Here is a 24398-nt window from a genome sequence, read left to right on the forward strand (position 1 = left end):
AGTAGATAGCAGTTTATCAGGTGCTGACTTTGTAACGTGGATCTTACTGTAGTCACACTTAAAACTAGACGATTTCTCACTAACAAGATTGTTAACATTTGAATTCTAGAATGTGATAGTCAGGTTAAACAGCAAGATAAGAAAAGAATCAAGTTCATACTTGACTGTCTACTTCTTTAGAGTGAATAATATTAAGGTATATAGGCATGAATGTGGTATTGGAAAGTTAGGCCTGCTACAATATATATTTCACCCGGTTGTAAATGCTTGTGAACAATTCCATAATTCAAAACTATAAACACAAAAGAACCAGCTTGCGAGCCATTAGATAGAATCGAAATTCAATGATAATAGCTAGTTTGCATGGACGAACGTGATGTTTTTGAAAATAAATTTCGAAATATAACGGTAACAAGTTGTTATTCCAGTAACAAGTTCAAAGGCGAGATTACCAAATATGAATTTCAATGCAGCCAGTATGACAAGAGTGAGAAAGGTACCACATTAACAGTATTATATCGAGATGTGATAATTAATTATACAGGTTTTGTAAGCAGGCCTCCAATTTGAAGAATGACACTATTTTTGGAGACCTCTTTCGCGCTCCGCACGAGTATTAGGTCAGCTTGGTGTGGAATTGCCTCCTGCCAGCGGTGGGGGGTGGTCAGGGGGGTGTCAGTGTTGACCCCTGACATGAGGGGGCTGAGTCGATCACTGGCGGTGTCTCTGCTTGTGCAACGGATTGTCCACTTGTGAGAATAAATAAAAAATGCGTGCCGCACACAATCACATACGTTTTTCTTGTGGTCATTGCCAATTTTCAATGAAGAAACGTCGACTATCCTCTGCAAAGGATCCGGTTTTTACCGTTCCAAGTATCGCCTGCTCCACAGGCGGCGGGCCAATTCTTTATTAAGGCAATCCTTTTTTTATATTTTCCTCGTTTTTGTGATACACGGGATCACACAGATCTGTGTCAACCTTGACCCATAAATTATTCATGACGACTGTTCCATAACAAGCCAAATCAACTGGATTCATGCATTTTTCCAAAAGCAATAATCTTCAAGATAGGGAAGTCATCAGAACGAGAACGTTTCCTCAGATACGCGCTCTCATAACATTCATTCCTCTAACAAGGAAGTTGTATGTTGTTGTAGCTGTGGTTGTGATTAAATGGTGGAATATGAACACGTGACTTACACATACATCGTTCATTAAGCTGTTCTGAGGCATCTTCGAAGCTCTCATGTGGTTTGGAGTAAGTTCTCATAATATTGTGCTGTTTTCACATACACTCCCGGAATACCGTTGCAAAAAAACTTCAGTGTCCTGAGGAAGTGGTGGATTTGAAAATAATACAAAAAACTGATGGCTATTTGCAAATGGCCATACGAACTGGAAGATTGGAAGATACGATTAGAATACTATTACGAGACAATTATAAGAATACGATTGTATTTCCCATTAACAGAATGATAATTCATAGAATGAAGTTTTCTCTCTTCTAGAAGTATTTACTCGAGGAAAAACCTGCTCTATTATTTCTTCCAGTCTTATCACATGGAGAGAAAGAGAGAAAAAGGCCCATATTTTCTAATTTTCCAACAGTGATGTCAGAGTTTCCTAGCAAGTCTTTGGATCCAATTTCTGAGAGAGACACACAATATCTTAGTCTTCATGATTTCCTGAAGAGTTTATCACACATAAAATGGAAATGTTGATAGAGAGTGAAATTTTGAATTATTCTGTGTCAGTTAGTTCTTTGAATAGTTCCAAATTTCACAAGATCAATATTTCGATTCAAATTGAAACGTTCAATAGATAACTGATAATTCTGCTTTCAATCCAAGAATGGTATCAATATACATAGATGACATTATATTTATTCATAGGGAATATAGGGATCTTACTATATTAAAGCTGCAAATGACAAAAATTTTCCAACTGTCTCGGATAACCCACCTCAAAATCAGTTAGAGAACACACTGGAGGCTATGGGAAAACCTCCAAATCACGAAAATTTTAACCCCCTGGCACCCCTGGAGCCCCCAAATTTTCTCGACACATTTAGGATAATATGATTACTGAAAACAATAGAATAATATCTCTCATTCTCTAGAAATAAAACCGATCTTATACTGTAATTGAAATAGTCCAAACATCTTTAATAACATACTAAAAACAAGATCAGTCATCGTACGTGACACCATGCAAAAAAATAGCGTTGTAGCTACTTCCCACAATGGAAATTCCTTCAATTCAGCAGGAAAATTACATTGTGGAACAGGATTCAAAGAAATATTGAATTATGGATTTCGGCTGAAATAGATTACAGTCAATTACAATGTCTGCAGATGAAGCATGTGAGTAGGAGAATGAAGATGAACTTCCCAATTGACAAAAAGCAGATATTATACGTTAGAACTAGCACAACCATGTACTGCATGGATGACATAATGAGGTCACAGGTGAAAGTGATGAAGTTACCGGCAAAGAAAAATGACAGCCAGAATTGTTCTTTTCCGCCATTTCGAATCATGAACGGGGTAGACACTGTTGTATTGGTGACATACAAGTATTCACATATTTACACAAAAAATGTACATTACCATTCACTTCGACGAATTTTCGTTTTTGAGAAAACTGTGAGTAGTTGAACAACGAACTTTTTCACTTTGAAAAGATTGTATAAGGTTATTAGAATGAGAAATACAGCTTCGAGGCTTTGTTCCAGCCTGAAAAACTACATCAATTTATCAACCTCCATTCAATGATGATGTGAGTTTGCGTGATTTTTATTGAAAACTAGCAGGTAACCCGTGCTCCGCAAGGGAATAATCAAAAACTAGGCCTATAACCATCCTCAGTAAATTTATATATTCAAAATTTCAAGTTAATCAGTCCAGTATTTCAGACGTGATGATGCGTCGATGATGATTCTTGAATTTCCTATCCCGTACGTGTATAAGCTAATTCTTTCCTTTATTATATTATAGATTATAGAATCAATTTCTATCTAAATCAAATTATGATTATAATATTGAATTTCAAAGGGAATAGACTGTGAACTAATGTTATTCAGTCATTTTATTTTTGATATGATTTATTGATGCTGTGTAACTTCTCCGTAATTGAGGAACAGTTTCTTAATAGTCTAATCCACATGATGAGATGAATAAATTCATAGGTGGATTTGACACCTAGAAGCGTGTCTTTCAATCATTTCATTTCTTATCCTTTTGATTCTCAATATACAGTGTAAGTTTGTTACTTTGTACATTCTTAGCAAGTTCTCTAGGTTGAATACCATCATCTAAGTGATAATAAAACGCTCAGTTTTCTCATTACGATTTGTAAGATATGAGATTATGAATATAAAAAAAATATATATAAAAATCTCAGTACCCTTTTTCGAATTATTTTATCACAACATATTTCAACATTCATGCCATTTTCAAGTGATAAAATAATTCAAAAAAAGGTACTGAGATTTTATATTTATTTTTTTCTATTTATATTAAAAGTAGCCCCATACAGAAAAGAGACAATTTATGAGATTATGATATGTGGAAAAACTAGTATGGCCACCAGGTAAGCCGACTGTCAAGATAATTAATTCCTTCTTAGTAAGTTAATTCGATTACTCCAAAGGCGTAATAATTGTTACCTGGAGATTCGAAAACCGGTCAAGGGGATTGAGGATTGTGGCTCTTTTAAGGCACTTGAAGCATTGCAGAATGCCGCTTTAAAGCTTGCCCCAAATTGTTGAGTGCTTATACAGTAACAGGAAAGAATCCTGAGTTATCAGGGGAATTCCAAGGGATCTTCTGGATCTTTGAGAAAGGCACGCCATTTTATCGTAAACTATTGTGAGTAATTGTTCAATGAAACGTGAAAAAATTTATACTGAACTCAGAGTGAGAAAGATTTTTCAATCACTACTGATTGGAATCAAAGCAATTTGATGTGATAATCCACATTGTTCATTGTGCTAATCAGTGATAGATGTGATTATTAGCACTATCCACAATGTGGATCCTCTTTGATGTGATTTATGAGAGTTGACTGTAACTGCACATTTTCAATAATAGTATGTTATTAACGTTAAAATTGTCTGCTACAAAACCTATGTGCGAGACATAGTGAGACCTGATAGTGCTTACATGATATAAGAATGTTCTTGAACAGGACTTGTTCCAACTTCATTCATTCATGAGAAGCATTACTGATTAACATATTATTATATTTTTCAAGATATATCAGTTTTTTACTTCCCTTTAGAATATATATTCCCATGTAAATCAATTTACAGTGAAGCCAATCCACTTTTTGTGATTTTATTCTATTATTTATTATATAGATTTTCTTCTATTCCATTTTATTATATTATAGATTATAGAATCGAATTCTATCAAAATCAAATTATGATTATAATATCGAGTTTCAAAGGGAATAGACTGTGAACTAATGTTATTCAGTCATTTCATTTTTGATATGATTTATTGACGCTGTGCAACTTCTCCGTAATTATTGAGGAACACTATTCTAATAGTCTAATCCACATGAGATGAGATGAATAAATTCATAGATGGATTTGACACCTAAAAGCGTGTCTTTCAATCATTTCATTTCTTATTCTTTCGATTCTCAATACTACAGTGTAAGTTTGTTACTTTGTACATTCATAGTAGGTTCTCCAGGTTGAATATATCATCTAAGTGATAATAAAAGCGCTCAGTTTACAATTTGTAAGATATGAGTTATTGAATTAATATGATATGTGAAAAAACTAGTATGGCCACCAGGTAAGCCGACTGTCAAGGTAATTAATTCCTTTTAGGTAAGTTATTCGATTACTCCAAAGGCGTAATAATTGTTATCTGGAGCTTCGAAAACCGGTCAAGGGGATTGAGGATTGTGGCTCTTTTAAGGCACTTGAAGCATTGCAGAATGCCGCTTTAAAGCTTGCCCCAAATTGTTGAGTGCTTCTACAGTAACAGGAAATAATCCTGGGTTATCAGGGGAATTCCAAGGGATCTTCTGGATCTTTGAGATAGGCACGCCATTTATTTTATCGTAAACTATTGTGAGTAATTGTTCAATGAAACGTGAAAAAATTTATACTGAACTCAGAGTGAGAAAGATTTTTCAATCACTACTGATTGGAATCAAAGCAATTTGATGTGATAATCCACATTGTTCATTGTGCTAATCAGTGATAGATGTGATTATTAGCACTATCCACAATGTGGATAATCACATCCTCTTTGATGTGATTTATGAGAGTTGACTGTAACTGCACATTTTTCAATAATAGTATGTTATTAACGTTAAAATTGTCTGCTACAAAACCTATGTATGTGCGAGACATAGTGAGACCTGATAGTGCTTAGTGTACATGATATAAGAATGTTCTTGAACAGGACTTGTTCCAACTTCATTCATTCATGAGAAGCATTACTGATTAACATATTATTATATTTTTCAAGATATATCAGTTTTTACTTCCCTTTAGAATATATATTCCCATGTAAATCAATTTACAGTGATGCCAATCCACTTTTTGTGATTTTATTCTATTATTTATTATATAGATTTTCTTCTATTCCATTTTATTCTATTATAATGTATTCTATAAAATCACTCATTTATTCAAATTAATAAAAACAATATAAAAAATTGTATTACTCTTTATTAAAAACTTTAAAATAGTCTATTATTGATTTGTATTCTATACTATCACATTATATATTGGGAGTCAGTGATCTTTTACGATCCTGACAGTCCTTGGGATACTGGTGCTGAATGACTGGATCCTATCTCTACTACTCTATTTCTACTTCTATTCTAAGATCAAGAATTACTTTTCATTGCACCTGAGACAAGCGTATTATATGTTCAAAAGTTTAGTAATTTTTTCGATTGAAAAATCATGAGAATAAAAAAATCTATTAAAAATGGAAGTCAAGGATCCAAGATTTTCATTAAACACTTCATCTTTAAATTCACAGCTACCATGGAAGCGAAAGAATAATGATAATTATTATAATCAGTAGGAAATATGAAATGTGTACGTACAATGCTTCTCAAGAAGCAAATATTCAGGATTGTCTTCGTGACAATGTAATGGACAAAATATGCAAATTCATGCAAAGCAGTTACTGTCCAGGACGCATTGAGCACGTGTATACCAGTGCTGTGCCATGATATTTCAGTTGTCCTTTTTTAAAGCTGCACCTCTCTATTGTAAGATTATCTTACATGAAGAGGAGAGCTATGATTATAATGTATAAAAATCGTGGTGTGTCTGTACAAAAAATCAATAATCACAATTTCAGACAATCAAACGCATTTTCGTATGAGGGTTTTGAGATTAGAATTAGACAGCAGAAGAACTATGATTATAATGTATGAAAAATCATGATGAATTATCTCAATTTATTGATAATTTCAGACAATCAGGCGTACTTTTGTATGAAGATTCTGAAATTGGAATTAAAGTCTCTCAAATAGAATTCAATTTGTGATATCACTTTATTTGATGAAATAAGCTCAGAATCCAGCATCCAGCATTAAGAAAGCTTAGATGACAGGGACCTTTGCGTTCGATGAACTTTGGAGAAATTATGGAGTATGGAATTTCTGAACAACTAATCTTACCATAATTCTCGTGCTCTATTTCTTTGAATTCTGTATTTTGAACTTCAGTCAACTATAGAATATTGAGAACATTTATAGGCCTACACACATTTATAGATGATAGTTTAAATGATTCAAACATATTAATATTGAAAAGAAGTCTGTCTCTTATTCGATAAAAAAAGATCTTGCACCACATGAAGAGATGATTGAGATATGAGAATTATCGTATTTGAGTCGTTTTTTATTGAGATAGAAATGATGTGGAAAGCTTCCTCAATATTCATGGACAACCTTCTCAAGTCTATTTGGAAAATCCGTTAAAATGCTTGAGAAACATGGATAGAAGATAAATCAGCAGAAAGAAACTTTTGAAACTCTCAGCGAAAATAATTCTGCAACAAGTCTTCCTTTACCCATACTACATCAATTGATCTGAAGAATTATCATCATTCGATGCAAGAGCTCATTTCTTTTCATTCTTTTGCGATCGTTCAGCCTATCATCCTCTCTCTTCAAAAAACCTATCAATTTTTTACTGTCCTGATACGCTGAAGTCTCTCTTTACTCTAAATCTCAACCACAATCTTCTCCTCATAATCAACCACAATCCTTATTTCCATCAGGTAGTAGTTAATAGAAGGTGGTAGCCTGGCCTGGCCCTGCCCACTGGCCACTGTAGGTCAGAAGACATTCAAATAGTATAGAATATATATATACTCATCCTATACATTCTATACTCTCTGAAGACAGTAGACAGCATTGTGAGGAATCCGGTATTAGGTATCGGTAGCGTGGTGAATTGCAATCTCGTCTACGGCCTTGACCAAAGGCTACCGACCTCTTAAACGCTGCTGTGATTCATTCTGAGTTCTTAACCAAACTTTTCGGATTCTCACAAGATTTTCGATTTTGATCTGAATTTTGATCTAGCGGGATATGGTATCAAATGCTTATAAACAGTATTGAGCAAAATAAGTCTTTATGATAATTCAAATAATATATTCGAATGATCATATCATTCAGTAATTAACTATTGTGATAAGATGGACGTGACAACCCATTTAATAGCAGATATGCATACGTATCATGATGAAAAGGGGGATTATCACGATTATAATATCAACACTCTATTAGGCTAGTTTCACACTCATTCGGTTCGTTTCGTTTTCGATTCGTTTTCGGCAAATTCCGATAAGTGTGAAACGGTAATTCGGTTTGAATTCGGTACCGAATAGGAACCGCATAGAACCGAATGCCCACTTGACTCTAATGAATTCCATCAGGTTTCAATTCGTTGCTAGCGAATCTTATACTATACTGTAAAAGATTGAGGTTGTATTCGAGGCTGCATGAGTTGTATCAAGGTTTAGTGGTAGAGAGAACTAGAAAGTCCCAACTCCGTCGAATAAAGAATGTTTTCATTTCATTATAAGAGCAGTTTAAAAATCTGTGAGAATTTGAGTGACCTTGGAAAACTACAAGAATTTACACAGCTAACATCAAAGTGAATTCAGTTGAATATTTATCAAATCTTACTTGTAGGTAAAGCTTGTACGTTTCATATAAAAGGAACAGGAAGGATTGCACTTACACTACACCGGTAAAATCGCCGTTTTTATTAGAATAGCATTCTAAGTGAACTCATCCTTCAATCCATATTTATTTAAATTGGATATATGCTCATTTATAAACTGATTCATATGGGCATTTTAAAATGTTATTGCATTATCACAGACAGATTATAATGAAAATTCGTGATGAGATCTTAGATAGGATAACGTTTTCCAAATGAGCTTTTGGTTATTAGCTAGAATAGAATAGAATGACTTCTTTATTTGTTGACGTGGCGAAGTATGGGCAGTAATGACCACTCTACCTCTCGACCACGTAAGTAAAATGAACAAACAGAGAATTGTACCTGTCAAACTGACCAAATATGACGATTAATTTGAGAGCATTCAATAATAGGAATCTTAGAAGAATCATTCATTAGACATCATTCAATCAATCAAAAATCAATGTAACAAACGTCAAAAAAGTCATTCCGTATCATCAATAAGTCATCATATAACACGTTCCTTCTTATTAGCATTCCATCACTACTGAATGTATACTGTAATCTTGAGTATGTACTATGCTACTAAAATAAGAAAAAAACCACAATTGTTTTTTTCGTAATATATACTTTTAAAGCTTCGCTAAGTTACGTCTCGGAGATTTCCAGATACGATAAAAATACTATCAAGAAAACTTTTTTAGCATCAATATCAAATAACCCAACAGAGAAAGAATGAATTTGCAAGTGGGTCGAATACAAAATTTGGCAATCTTCCTTATTTGATTTTGCGGTTTACGGGACTAAAAAAATTAGCATTGACTTGATCATTCAACCTACTCCATAGTATTTCGTTTCACAAACATTTCTGTAAATGGTCATCTCGAATGAGTGGAGTAGAATTCCGAATACTTGAATAAACTCTCTGTTGACACTCACCATGAAAATTTTGTAATCGTTAAGTTTCATGTTAATTGGAGAAGAAAATTATCTCCCACTCCTCTATTCAGAAGTATTTTTATTGAATCCTTCTTGAACTTTTATAGTTATTGGTGGGTTATTCATATTATATTAATGATAACTCAAATAATTAATCGAAATGATCATGTCAATCAATAACTAATTGACCGAACGTAGTGAGGTCTATGTTTTAACTCGGATTTTCTTTTGTCTGTCTCTTTGTATGTATGTAACGCAATTTCGGCCAAACGCCTTTATAGAATTGGATGAGATTTGGCAGGAATATTCCTTTTTCAACTGCGCCTCGATGTTTATAATTTTTTTTTCGAAATTTTGCAATTTAAGGATAATATGAAAAGAAAAGGAATTCCTCCATACTCACTATATAATATATCTTCTACTCTGAAGATAGGATTAATCAGACTATAGAATTATTCATAATCATTCAGCTGACAAGTGAATTACACAGATGTCTGGAGAAGCTGTGTCTATTTATATGGGGTCTATAGTATCAATCAAAGACTTTAAAGAGGTATATGCATCTTTAAGGTCTTTGATTTCAATATTTTGTTTTGCAGTCATGGTATTATTATGCGTGCCCGTCAGTTTCAATATTCTCACATTTGAAAAACCTAATTTAAAAGGTGATTAAAAATAATCAAATGAACTGAATAATGCTGAAGAAATAATTATAATATTTTTGATTGTCAAGCAATAATTCTCATCAGATGGAAAGATTATCACGGAGCTCGATGAATTATATCATATGGATACAAAATCAAACATGAACTGAGTTTGTTAACATTTCAAACAGGTGGCATCAGATAGGTACTTGTAGATGTGGAAAACTGCGTGAGATCTACTATTCACAGAACTATTAGTTATTATGATGTGTAGAATAACTAAATTAATACGTTTATCCATTTCGGATTTAGCCTATTGTAAAACGTGTTTAAACATCCAACGTTGTAATGTATAGGCAGTACAACTGAAAACATGAGTTCTCATTTACTTCGAATTGGTATCAGGCCTATTTGAGCAATTTGTTTGTTCAAAGAAAAGCTTGTATTGGTCAGCTTGGAACACGAGTACTGAAATGTGGTTTTAGCGAGAGGCTTTTACACATTATCGATCAGATTGGAGTGGACACAATGCTCAATCTCTTGTTTCCAGAATCCAATATTCTACTCATGATCAAATAGTGTGATTTACGGTGCCGTGGAACGGATCAACAATATTTGAACTACGTTTAATCTGGATTCCCACATATCAGTGTCAGTGAAAGTGACCTTGGTAAATTGAGAATGTTATTCCCATAAGTTCTTATAGGACTATTCATAAAAAATGTTCATGTTTAAAATTTAATATTCATTAAATAATTGAAAGCTTCATAGCTTTCAAAAGATGTGACAACAATGCAAAGCTAGAAAAGGATAGTCATAGTCTAGACCTGGACACAACCAATTTATATTCATGCTAGGAATTATCCGCTGCCATTAGAGAAGGATCCACTTTGGCTAGTGACAGACGAGGATGACAAAGCAATGTAAAACAGGTGCTGACTCTTTAACGTGAATCTCTCTATAATTTACTACAAAGAGAATCATATTTGATGGAATAGATAATATGAGAATCGACTCTGTCTAATATCAGACAAGGATAGGTAACTAATGTTAATCAGGTGCTGACTTGATAAATCTCACTATAGTTTTCTACTCAGATAGTTATTTTTTTACGGATACGAAAATCGACTACTACCCGAGATCATCAATATTCATTTGTATTGTGAATACAATTGTAGATCATATTATAAGTATGATTAGGATGGAACAACAGGCTTGTCCCAAAACTATTTTTCACTCACATTTTAATGAAGAATGAATAAGGCTAGTTATATACAATCCCGAATAAAATATTTGGGAGAAGAATTAAGCCAGATACACACATCGGTTTTTGGACGTATGTTTTTTCTGTCCTTATAAATTTTACAACATTAAACAGATGATGTTTGTCAAGCTCCGATCAATCTGAAACAAAGACCTTTAAAGAGATATAGACCCACAATGCCTATGCCTGCCTAGCACGAGATATCATATATTATTTATTTGTAATACTATAGATCACAAAGGCATTGGTGGTATTGGTATGTAATAATCTTATGGGTTGCCCCCTCAATGGCGGATTTCAATTCCAAGTACGTACGACACTAGCGCTGCATGTGAGTCTATGCATCTTCAAGGTCTTTGATCTGAAAGAATTCATAAGGACGGCAAAAAATCAAACATCCAAAAAACGATGTGTGTTCAACTGGCTTCATTCTCCTCCCAAATTTTACTGAAAAATAACCAATTCTTATTGAAGGAAGAATGACGTGTGTTTCAGGCTAAAATGAAAAATGAATAATTCTTATTCCAAATTGTAATGAAGGATGAATGACGTATGTTTCAGGCTAAGCATGCTGGCAAGGGTGTGGTTGAGTACCCTGGTGGCTACAGCGCTAGTGCCAGCCGCGCAGCTGTCGCAGGCGAGAGGGGCAGCTGCCACAGACAGCGACAGCGACAGTAGTCGCCCGCCAGCAGCCACAGACAGTGACAGTAGTCGCCCGCACTCGCGACAGAAGCGACTCATCTGGATCACGACTGACGGTCGTCTGGCCCTTCCCCCTGGCACCCATCTCACCATCACTCCCACTATATCGCTGCCCTTCGTCAGGTACCCCCCTGACGGCTTCCTCTCCAACATGACCATCAGTTTGCCATTCACAAGTCAGTACCTAACATAGTACCTACTATTCCTTATATTGTGATACCGGTAATCTTTTGTCTCTGTTACCTACTCAACAAACATTCTGACATTCATTCAGACTTCACCTTAACCAACTAACCCTACATTTATGTTACATTGTAGGCAGATGAATATAAGATAATGTTCTATGAAAGAAAATAGAAGTATTTAAATGAATCATCAATATGACCAACAGTGTCTGATGCTTTACACGCTTTTTAAAGATTCTGCCGGAGACAAATAATCAAGGCATCTTTACTCTATGAATCTACCTACCAAAGTAAGCTGGAACTCCTCCCTATCAGAGTCATTATCACACATTGTAATCAGATTTTGTATTATACTTAACGTAATTATTCATTTTCTAAACATATTTAGCGATTAATTTCAGTGTTCAAGAATGCATCTATATGTGGAATTCATCTGATGCATTTCGAAAACACTTTTTTACGATTCAACCAAAGTTGAAATTGGGGATTCTCATTTTTGAGAACCGATTGCACTGTTTGTAAAGGATATAAGTTCTGTAAAACCTTGCTGGAGGAAATTTTAATTGGCATACAGAAGTATCATTCGCATGAGATACGAATATACTCGTATGTACAATAGCTTGTACAACTACATGTACAGTTAACTTGTGGCAGGTACATGCCACAGGGGGAGGGGGAGAAAAACTCTTATAATATTTATTTAATAATCCAAAATGTATATTTTCTTCTATATTGATATACTCATACTCGCCGGCAGGCTCGCTTTTCTCGCCTCAACCGTTGGCAATGTAGGTAAAGTTACATTCAGATTGATGTCAACGGATTTTGCAAATTTGACTCCTATATAGAATGTTGATGGACTCCCCAATAATGGATGTTACATTAACTTTAGGTTCCGGTTTCTAAGAAACTTATCAAATCTAATGTACCATTGAATCCATATGCACTATTTATGGACTATATGACACCTGGTGAGATCAGACTCCCTAATAATAATGAATGTCACATTAACTCTAAGGACCGATTTCTAGTCACTTATTGAACGTAATGGACCTTTGAATGCATATTGAAGCTATAGGTTTAATGGTCCATTCGATTTGTCAAGTGTGCCAGAAACTGGGCCCTAAAGTTGATGAAACATACATTATATTGTGAGTCCGATCTCTCTAATGATGTAACATTATTATGATTATGTGTTTTTGATAAGTAAATTATGAAAAAATAAAATATATACTGATAAACTAATGCTTGTATTGATTTGTGCAGTTGATTTCGACTCACTGGGCTTGACAGACAACCAGAATCCGTACGGTGTGCTGCCTCCGATCCTGGCTCGCAGCATGGGACGAAGCATGGGCGTGATGTTGGCAGACTATGTGGCGTCCTTGCTTGAAAAGCGACGGCGACGGACGTCCAGGGAAGAGCCGGCGCCTCAGCAGCCACTTCCCAAGGGCGTCTTTCATGGCGGAGAACGGTTAGCTCAACATTATTCCATTCAAGTTCTGGTTTTAAATATGAATTGAGCAATTATGCATAATGAAAATTTCAATTTGTGTTTTCCACTATGGAAAAGTCAAGTACCACAACATCACACACAACACAACTGTATCTGATCATGAATTATAAGGTAATTGTTGTATTATAATGAGTTATGATTGTAAGTTTTAAATATCAACCAAGTGCTTGAGAATCATTTTAGGAATGATTTGTATTTCTTTATATAATATTATGTTGTAGAAAAATTAGCTCTCATAATATAGTATTCAGATGTGAAACTTTCTGTGTTGAAATGAAGGTGATGTTGTGGTAGATATCTACATTGAATTGAAACGAATTGATATTGTCAAAACCACTAATTTATTAAAACAATTTGAGATAGTGTTTTCAATTGTTGAATCATTATCAATCTCCAGTAGACCTATCTAGTCAATACTGCTTAAACAGGATAGTAAGAATAAATAGTCTGGGTGAAGCACTACGATTGGTCATTAGCAGTGGACCAATGAAGTTGGAGCTCGACTGTTATTGGCCGAGACTAGACATCATGCCGAAGAATTCCAGGCTCTAGTCACGTGTCTAGTCTCGGCCAATGACAGTCGAGCTCAACCATCAATATATTATTTTATTTAGCGTATGGAATTTTTTTTTGCCAAGACTTGATCCTCACAGCTGCGCGCTGGCCTAAAGCCTGCTTGCTCGATAGGGACTATCTCAAGGATTGCTGTGCTTATCCCACTATAAAGCAGTATTTCTAGTAATTTATAAATTGAGCTAAGCAGAGCTATTGGCCGATAGCTTTCGACCTGGTAGCCATCTTCCCAGGCTTCAAGATTGCTACAATCTTTGACCTTTTCATAGCAAACCGTCAATAAGTTAGTGGTTTTGTGACATGAGGAACTTCACTCTAGTTATTCTAGGGTATCGAAACTTAGTGAAATTGGGTAGAACCAATCAATGGGAACAAATCTTACCAGTAATTTAACATGTAATAGCAAAAAGTGTTTTCTGATCCAATAGAAATATTTCGTACGTGAGTGGCTCAATGAAATTTCAAATCAATCGTATGATCAATGTATGATCGATCCTCTATAATGATCAGAGGGCTTACACAAACTTTTAGGCTAGTAAAGTTGATAGTACTGAGTATAGTTTTCATTCTTAGGCTCATAATTACGATTTCGTTTTCCAGGGCATTGCTTTATGCAGTCGTTGAAGACCTGTTAGCCAATTTCGGAATGGATGGAAGAGCCTGCTTACTGAGGGCAATTTGCGAAGTTCATGGACAGCCTTTGAGTAGGTTTGGACTAATCGGAGAGATCGTCCATCTATTTTTCACGTAAGTTTTTCTTGAATCAGAGATGAAATTTGTTATTAAAAGCAATAATTTTCAACGCCAATCAATCTATTTCTGTCCGTTTTTAAAAATTATGAGTGGCTCAGTGGCTCTGAGTAGTTTCTTTAGAGCTCGCATGAACGTAGTATCAAAAATAAACTAGCCTAGTAGATAGAACAGTCATAGAAGTGTTATAATTTCAGTCCTGATCAGTGATGTAAATTTATCCAATAATCACACCTCTCCAGTTAACGAAATGAGGAAAAATGACGTGATTTTAATGTTATTCAAGCATAGTTTAACAGTTCTCTGTAACTTGAACATCATTGAATGCTTTCAATGACACATTGGCATGTAATCAGTAGCGAATCAGTAAATAAGATAATATTCCCAATCATGAATCTCCAGAAATTTCAAACCTTTGAGAAATACTATTATCAGCTCAATATATTTTCGAAAGTAGCTGATTTAATAGAACCATTCAATAAGTCATCAATAGCTGAGTGCTGAGTTATTGACCTCCCATTGATAACTTGAAAAGTGGAATAAACTAATCAGTTTGAATGTAGTTCGTTTTGCAATTTTTTACAAAGAGAGTTGTTTTATTATTGCAGGGCGAGTAAATCGCCTTTCTCGGATCTTCTTGATGAATACGTGACGGCAGAGAAAGCGGGCAGAGATGATGGTGACTGCTGGAGGTATTACAAGGATTGTCCCAAATCAATATTCCAAGCTGCTCACAATAAATACAAGTACGTGATAAATTCTCTGGTTTTCTAAATTTTTATTAGTTATGGTGTTAGTTATTCACAGCCACCTATCCATGTATGCTACTTCTTTGCGGAAATGTGGAGTAGTCCATAAGAATTATGGTATAATAATACTGAGGGTGATGCCCACATAAGCTCTTAGGCTTGTGCGTGGGTGATGAGGGAGAGTAATGATGATGAGAGATGACGACTACTTTTCAGGTAGTCGGGACAGACGACTTATCCTCTCCTCCGAAAGACGGGTATTTCGTCTATAGTCTATTGAGTGCAATCTACAATGAACGATCAGGTTCACTTTGTCGTATACCTAGTAACTATGAGATACTTTGTAGCCTAACCGCGGAGTAGAAACCTATAATCTGTATAGAAATGTATATTATGATTCCTTGGAGTGAAGAGCCATACAGAACTTCTAATATAGTAAAGAACTGGAGTATTTCCATATTTTGTGCTACTATATAGGTACTTTGTCGTAATGAACGGCAGACAGTCATTTTCTATCATTACTCCACTTAGGAAGTTGCATTTCTTAATTTACAAAGTCCTGTCAAAAAATTATCCCCCACTCACATTTTCGAGTGATAAATTTCTTGAAGTGAAGAAATTATATACCTCTATATTTAAAATCACCTCACTTATATGGGCTACTTCATTCAAATACATAAAAACAATATAAAACTTGTAGTACCCATTTATTAAAATGTCATTTAACTTGAAAATGGACAATGTAGGTCGAAACTGGTTGTTAAAATGTTTTAAAGTGTTTAAAATGTTTTAATAAAAGGGTACTACAAGTTTTATATTGTTTTTATTAGTTCTCTATATTTAACTTTCGAAAACTCTATCAATCTCTTGGATATTCATAACCTCTATATTTAACTTTCGGAAACTCTATCAATCTCTTGCATATTCATACTCACTTTTCCTATTCGAATGGTGATGTAAAGTTGTAAGCTTTCACATATAAAGAGTGAACGAGACATAAGTATTAGTAGCCTATAAGAAGATCAGTCAAAAAATATTCAATGTTTTCAACAAACATCTTACATAGATCAAAGTTTTATCACGACAATAATGAAGTTTTTTCTCCAGTTATTGCTTGATAGTTTATAGCTTATAGCTTGTAAGACCGGACTCCCAAATTGCATTGATAGAAAAAATTGATATAGAACATATTCCATTGATAGAGCTTAAGCTTAGATTTGTCGAAGACTACCAACAAATTTAGATGATGGTAAGTTACAACAACTGTTGTAGAATGACTTTCATGCAACTGCGGACTATATTATACATTACATACATTATTATACATTTTGAACAGTGCAGTAAGTGTGTACATCAAGTAGTGTGCCCAGTAAGTGTACCGCACATTGTGCACAGTAAGTGTGTAGATTAGTAGAATCATCATCTCAGCATCATCACAGGTGGGTGTTGGGACCCAAAATGGCCGTAATGAGGCTCAAGCGGTAACGGATACGGGAAGCATTGAACAATGAAATAAATAACAATTGTTTTCTCTTATTGTACTGGCACCATTTCACAGTTACTAACAGTACTGGTAGAAGTTATATTCTATTACCAACAAAAATTGAATTACGATGAGTCTAATTTTCATTAGTGCTCTCTAATGACTGTGCAGTATTAGGTTTATATGGACCAATAAAATTTGACAATTAACTATGTTTCAGGGACGAGCACATGGCTCACGAGGAACACGACCTGAGTGATAATGAGCTGGCATCGGAACATGAAAGCAAACTTCGTGATAAGAGAACATCCAAAGTGGACCTGAAACCCAATAACATGGGATTGAATATGTAGAGTGACAAGTGATAAAATTTGAGACGCTAAAGTTACGAATTTTGTAACAACCACTCATTAGATGTTTGCTTTGTTATTTTTCATTAGTCTTCATGAGAAACTTTCAATGTTTATTTTCAGATTTGTAGTAAACAATTTGTCATGAAGCCCAATAATCTTTATTATATTAAAGCTGCAAATGACAAAAAAATTCACAGCCAATACGGCTGATTGTCTCGGAAAACCCACCTTAAAATCAGTTAGAGAGCACACTGGAGGCTATGTGAAAACCTCCAAATCACGAAATTTGTATAATATAACTTAGTTGAAAGTTTAACTAATTAACTTCCTTCTCGTAACTAATGGATTAAAGTAGGTTGATTGCAAATTGAAATGTTGAAGTGGAATATAACTTAATGAATATAATTCCCATGAAATTTCTTTCAATCTTGAATCTTGAGTTGAAACTTCGTCCAATTGTTACGAAATGATCTCCATCTCCATACCTTACCTTATAGAGATTAAAGCCACGAATCTGGAGACTGTATGAAAAATAACGACCAGCATCTTCAAATACCAAAAGTGTAGCTTACATAATTTATCAGTGCGAATTTATATCATGATATTGTTATGTATATAATAGAGACAATAATTTTCAATTACAATTAAGTGCCGCAGTGCCAGTGCTTAGACGAGATACTTGAATTAGTTATTACGGACTCGTAAGTGATAAACTGCCATAAAAGAAATGTGTAAACAGTATTTCATTACGTTGTATACAAGTCTATGGATCAGAGTAGTGAAAAATAATCTCTCTCAAGTCTGCCCACAAACGAGACAGGAAATCTTTAGTGGAAATTTGAATCATAATTTGTAGAATATTACACAAGCTATTTCCAAACGATTGAAGAGCATCTGAGAGAGAGTATTTTCAGCATTACTCCCCCAAAAGAAATATAATCAAAATATATTCGCCAAAATGTGAAATGAGTGATAGAGATTGATTGTAATTTATTTATTTATTCAAGTATGTGAGAGTGTATGTGTGTGGTGGTCACAATGTAATTATTATAGAGACTTGTAAATTGTTAGAAGGACTAGTCGGCCATGTTACCTTAGACAGTTGATGGAGAAATGTTAGACAGCTCAACCAGTATGCAATTTTCTTTCTTGTAGTTTGATATCTGATAAGCATTAAAATTTGAAAAAATCTTGTATTCTCAGTTGTTGTCAATGTCTTGTAAATGCAGTACTGGAGTGCAATATTACTATAATTCGAAGAAATATGAAAGATGTATATAGATTTATAATATTATAACAAACAATTAGAGAGTTCGTTTAAAATTTCGACTTCTGATGTCTCGAGTTTTCAGTTTTAGAGGACTGATGACTCTACAATCTATTTATTTTATTCTTATCAGTATCCATTTTCATAGTTATGAACAACGGTGAATGTATTTTTATAGAAAAATTACTAAGAAATTATTGAACTCCCTCCTTTCCAGTATTTGTAGAATCTAGCTCTCATGAATGGAAGGGACTTCCATTGGGAAATTGGGAAAATACTTAATAGTCTCAATGAAGAGCTCTTCTAACATAAATTGGAATCAAACCTACTTTTTTAATTTATAAGTTGGATAAATCATCTAATTAATTGGTGAAATTTGTTTAAAAATTATCTTTGAAACTTTTTTGAAATATATGGAAGATTCGGAGAGAAATACAAATCTATACTTTTTATACGATAACAGAGAATCTCAAAGCTAAGATAAATATCAATATCAAAAAATGAATTGAATTTAAACAGTTTCTTTCTAGAACGATCTTGGTCATAAACCACTTCTTTTCTATCAAAGGTGCTGTCGAAAACGACACCTTAGAAAGATTACTTCAAGATTATGAAGTTCATCAATATCAGTACTGTAGTTGAATTCAAAAGGTGTTTAACATAAGCTTCACTGTTCGAAAATAGTTTGACTAGTGCTAGAATTGGATTGTTCTAAAATTGTAAATAATATTTATAAGAAATAGTATTTTAAGTTTGATATTTTAGCCATTATTAAATTATCTGTTCTGATTATTGTAGTAGTTATTTTCTGATAAATATATGAATGTTACAATTTTTTTTTGTTCTTATTCAATTTCCCACTTTCTCACTAAACAAATAATTGTTAACAAATTTTCAAGTCCCATTCCTTACTCATTCAACGGCAGTAGCCTACTTTCATAATCCTTCAAGTACAGGAAAGGGATGAGAAATTTCCCTCCAAATTCATTACCACCACTATTTCTCGAAATTAATAATTCTGTTCTCCGTATTGAATGAAATTGTTCGAAGTAAGCCTAGCAATGAAATCATTCCTTCGACCTGGATCATAATCTTCTCGAAGAATTCCCATTTTACGAAAAAAAATTACTCCACGTTCTGTCAATTAGAAAGATATTTCTAGAGATTGGAATACTAAGAATCAATTTTGCACATGGTTTAATTTGGAAAAACTGGAGCAGTATATTTGTGAACTATCTTACCATTCGTTGCTCGACGGACGGAGTTTCGAAAATTTATTGAAATTCTTGAATAACTCTCCTCATGTAGAAGTTGATCCACAAATCTTTTCTTCAGGACTTTCGTAGAAGTAGACAAGTGAAAGGAATCACATAAAAATGCAGAACCTCTGAATGTGAGATGAATTCACTGAAGCCAAGCACAACTGACAGAATAGTTGATATTTTTATGTTCCTTTGTACCTCACTCGATCTCGTTTTCCTTGTACATTTACATTGGAAAGGGTATCTTGTTTCCAACAGCAGCACCATCGACATCAAATTTTTGTTCCATGCAGAATATTTTTCGATATGATCTGCTCATAAATCAAAGTATGACATCTTCTGTAAAGTAGGCTCCTTATAGAACAGATGAATATCAAAGACGAAGTCGAATAAATCAATACGACAATAAATCATCATGATCGGCAAAACTGTATCACTACCGTACGAAAGAAAATGTAAATTTTTCAACCGATCCTTATTGAGAGTCGATTCGAGTGTAAATTTTGGGCTTTCTATAATTTTAGTAGAGATTTTCTCTATGATAAGAATAATTGTGGAAATATATGTGACGTGAGAAGAGAAAATGTGATTCTAGAAATCCTATATCATTTGAATGAGATTGTAAATATTATGTAATGTATCTAATAGCTTTCTCATGGTATTTAACAGCCAATGATCTTGTGGAAGAAACAGATTCACTATGAATAACTAGCTTGCAGGATCGCTTTTCTCTCCTAGCTTCCTGATCCTTTGATCATGCTAGACTTGCCCAAGAGAGAATGACAACGTCGCAAGGCTCAGTCACCTTGTCACCCAGAATTGATGATAGTACCAAGAAAAATCACATAATTGTAGTCTATCAAAAATCAAATCAAAATCAAAATCAAATCAAATAATTTATTTGCCATACAATAAATACATATTCAAAATATAATGAAAGAAAATACTTAATTTTATAATCAAAAGTATAAAATAATTAAAATAAAAATTAAGCATGAATAATACCAAAATCATAATTATTAGATACTTCTCAATGGTAATCCGGCATCACCAGCAAAAGGAATTAAGCCTTGCCCGCTGGTGAGAGTTGCAATCAGCTAGTTACATTGGTTGTTTCCTAGTTTTTTACAATAATAGAGAAGAAAAATAATCCACGCTTTAAAATATGTTTTTAAAAAATTAGATAATGCTTTCAATTGAAAAGAAATAGTTTTCTCTTATCCAATTTTTTAGTATTTTATAATTAATTTTTGCTTCCAGATCAAAAGGCAAATCATTTATGAATCTTGTACTTATATAAATGAGCTGTCTCATTTAAAAAACAACCAAATTATCAGTAAATTGACAGAAAAATTTAGTGGACAAGAGTGGAATGTCCAAGATAAGTTCAAAATGCGTTGAGTGAAGTTCAATCGCATGCTGCAGCTGACTGCTTATTTTAGACCTAATAAGTTCATACAGTTTACAATACGTTATGCATGGAATTTGTTATAGATGACTCTTCTTCTACTATACCTGTGTATTTTATTTCCAGTTTCTCATAGTTCAAGTTGATAGGTCTCATAGTTATTAAGTCAAAGCTCTCAAGTTATTAAGATACATGTCATTTTCGTGCGTAAATGTGGACATTTGCAAATCCCTATGACTATTCCCATAGCTGAGCTTCCGAGTCATCCGCTCAAACTCTTTTCACCATGTCAATCACGAGAAGCAATCACTTTCACTACTTCCCTTATCATGATAATATATCGCCCAGTCGGGAATCGAACTCGGGCATTTTGCGGGTAGGCTAGTATTTTACTGGAGAACGTTTAGATTCAGTTGGAGATTAGTAAACTGTAGAAATCTTGAAAGAAAACGATAGTTCACGCCTCTAGATGCCCAAACTATCTAAACTCGATATTTGAGGAAGCAATAATATACATTTTTGAGGTTCAAATCATTGCTGTTTTCTTGGAATTAAAATGCCACAAATCTTGGCATCATATTGGGTCATAAGCAATAAAGATATAAACGGCATATAAACTTACACAGACAAATCCTTTCTTATTATATTTTATTACCAGTAAATAGATTTAGTTAGTATCAGAGGAGAAGAGCTCTGGCTGCCATTTGAGAAGCCTTGTCAGCAATGAAAACCAGAGCTCTCCTGGTGAATTAAGTGAAATAATGTTGAGACGCGAGTCAACAAGCAGTCTTCTTTGTTGAGATCGATCAACAAGTGTTTGACAGGGGATGCTGAGCAGGCAGACGCGCATGCGCTGACTGACAGCTGCCGAGGGCTGAATGTCGACGCTTCGTCACTCACTCAGCGTCAGCAGCCGGAGGATGGCTGAGTCAGCAAGGACGGCTAGAGCGACGGCCGCGATGTCGCTGTGTCTGGCGTTGGCGTCGCTGATCGAAGGCGTCATGTCGCGCTCCTTCAACGTAGGTGTGCTGATGGCGTCGCGCCTCGATTCGCCCTTTGACCTTGAGCGGTGCGGCCCTGCCGTTGACATCGCCCTTGAGGAAGTCAACGAGAGGGTTCTCGCCAAGCACGGCGTTACTCTCAATAAAGTCCAAGCCAGGTACTTGACTATTTACACGCTGAGGCCCGATTTCACCAGAAACTAGGAATTGGTTAGAGCGATAGTTGACTTTAAGCAAACCAATATTAAAACAGAACCAATTTGAAATCATCTTACTATAGTGAGGTCCACGTTATAATGACAGTATTTGATCAACTTTGGTTTTGCTATCCTTGTCTATTATTCGACAAAGCCGGTGGTACTATCCTTTCCTAGGTCCACAACGATGCCAATCATGTTTTTTACAGTGTAGAACTTTAATTAATTGATGCACAGAATCGGCAACGCTATTCTTTAATCTTTATCCACTGTCATTATACCGTGGACCTTATTATAGATCCAACCACCACTCAAACCTAGTTTCGTTTTTTGTGAAACCGGGCCTGAATGAGTTCTCACGTTGTGAGAGAGTTGATTCTAAACCAACAAAAAAATCATATTACAGGAATAATTTGGAAACTTCCTACTAGACCTCATCCAATATGGCTACGAACAGAACGGTCAGGTCAATATGTCGCTATCGACCTTCTATATCTATTGTCATATCTATATCGATGACTCCTGTTGTTTTTATCATTGGTATCGATCTTCACCGCGAATCACTGTACTCTTTCTCTTCGCACCATGATTCGCGTAGCAACAATTTATTAAGTTTTCAATAACTCATTTGCAATCAGTGATGGTCAATGTAAATGACTTTGGGTCAAACTCTCAAAAAGGATCAATTCATCAACTTCTTGTAGAATATACACTTTTCTGTGTAACACTATCAAAACTCTTAATGTAATGACTGTAATAACTGGTTCAGTACTGAAGAAGGTGAAATTACTTCACCATGGTGCTACGGGTTATTAGACTCGTATCGCTCGCCTTATCAGTTTAGTCAGGGTGCTCCTACCGCTACCTGTACTGCCGGCTCAATTAGAAGCGAATAAAACTCTCTTAGCTCACCTGCATTTTACATTTGAATAGGCTTCCATTACAGTAATATTCATCAATAAGACTTTCAAAAACGATTCAACCACCTGATTAGGGAGCTCTGAGAGTTGCAAAAATCCCTGTCTTTTCAGGAAAAGAAAAGTATTTTTTTACTCATGAAGAGATGATTGAGATATTATGAGAACTATTGTATTCGAGCATGTTGGTTTTCTAATAATTGAAAAAAATTTTCAATCATTAATATTCTACCTTTACCAATGTACTTGAAGAATCTGAAATGCTTTAGAAACGTCAAGATGAAAATTGGTGGAAGAAACTCTCTAATATCTCAGTTTCGCTTCCCAGCTGAACCTGTGAATCGAATTAAATTAGAACTTTTCCAGCTCAGTCGTTCTTGTAATAAATAAATAGCCCAATCGGGAATCGAACTCGGGCATTTTGCGGGGTAAGCTACTATTTTACTGGAGAACGTTTAGATCCAGTTGGAGATTAGTAAACTGTAAAAATCTTGAAAGAGAACGATAGTTTACGCTTCGAGATGCCCAAACTATCTAAACTCGATATTTGAGGAAGCAATAATGTACATTTTTGAGGTTCAAATCATTGCTGTTTTCTTGGAATTAAAATGCCACAAATCTTGGCATCATATTGGGTCACAAGATATAAAGATATAAATGGCATATAAACTTACACAGACAAATCCTTTCTTATTATATTATTTCATTACGGTATCAGTAATTAGATTTAGTTAGTATCAGAGGAGAAGAGCTCTGGCTGCCATTTGAGAAGCCTTGTCAACAATGAAAACCAGAGCTCTCCTGGTGAATTAAGTGAAATAATGTTGAGCCGCGAGTCAACAAGCAGTCTTCTTTGTTGAGATCGATCAACAAGTGTTTGACAGGGGATGCTGAGCAGGCAGACGCGCATGCGCTGACTGACAGCTGCCGAGGGCTAAATGTCGACGCTTCGTCACTCACTCAGCGTCAGCAGCCGGAGGATGGCTGA

The 24398-nt window shown here is 34.8% G+C and overlaps 1 protein-coding gene across 1 annotated transcript in view; it reads left to right on the forward strand.

The window, feature by feature from the left end:
* The window catches only part of LOC111053412, a 54982-nt gene extending 37316 nt beyond the window's left edge, over positions 1 to 17666 (forward strand). Inside the window, exons 2-6 of the mRNA XM_022340301.2 lie at positions 11609 to 11925; positions 13201 to 13408; positions 14624 to 14770; positions 15382 to 15519; positions 17226 to 17666. Coding sequence (XP_022195993.2) covers positions 11609 to 11925; positions 13201 to 13408; positions 14624 to 14770; positions 15382 to 15519; positions 17226 to 17358 — 943 coding nt within the window. The 3' untranslated portion in view covers positions 17359 to 17666. The remainder of the gene's footprint in view (positions 1 to 11608; positions 11926 to 13200; positions 13409 to 14623; positions 14771 to 15381; positions 15520 to 17225) is intronic.
* The last annotated feature ends 6732 nt before the right edge of the window (positions 17667 to 24398 follow it).

Source organism: Nilaparvata lugens, chromosome 2 (assembly GCF_014356525.2).
Source record: "Nilaparvata lugens isolate BPH chromosome 2, ASM1435652v1, whole genome shotgun sequence".
Classification (NCBI taxonomy): Eukaryota; Metazoa; Arthropoda; class Insecta; order Hemiptera; family Delphacidae; genus Nilaparvata; species Nilaparvata lugens.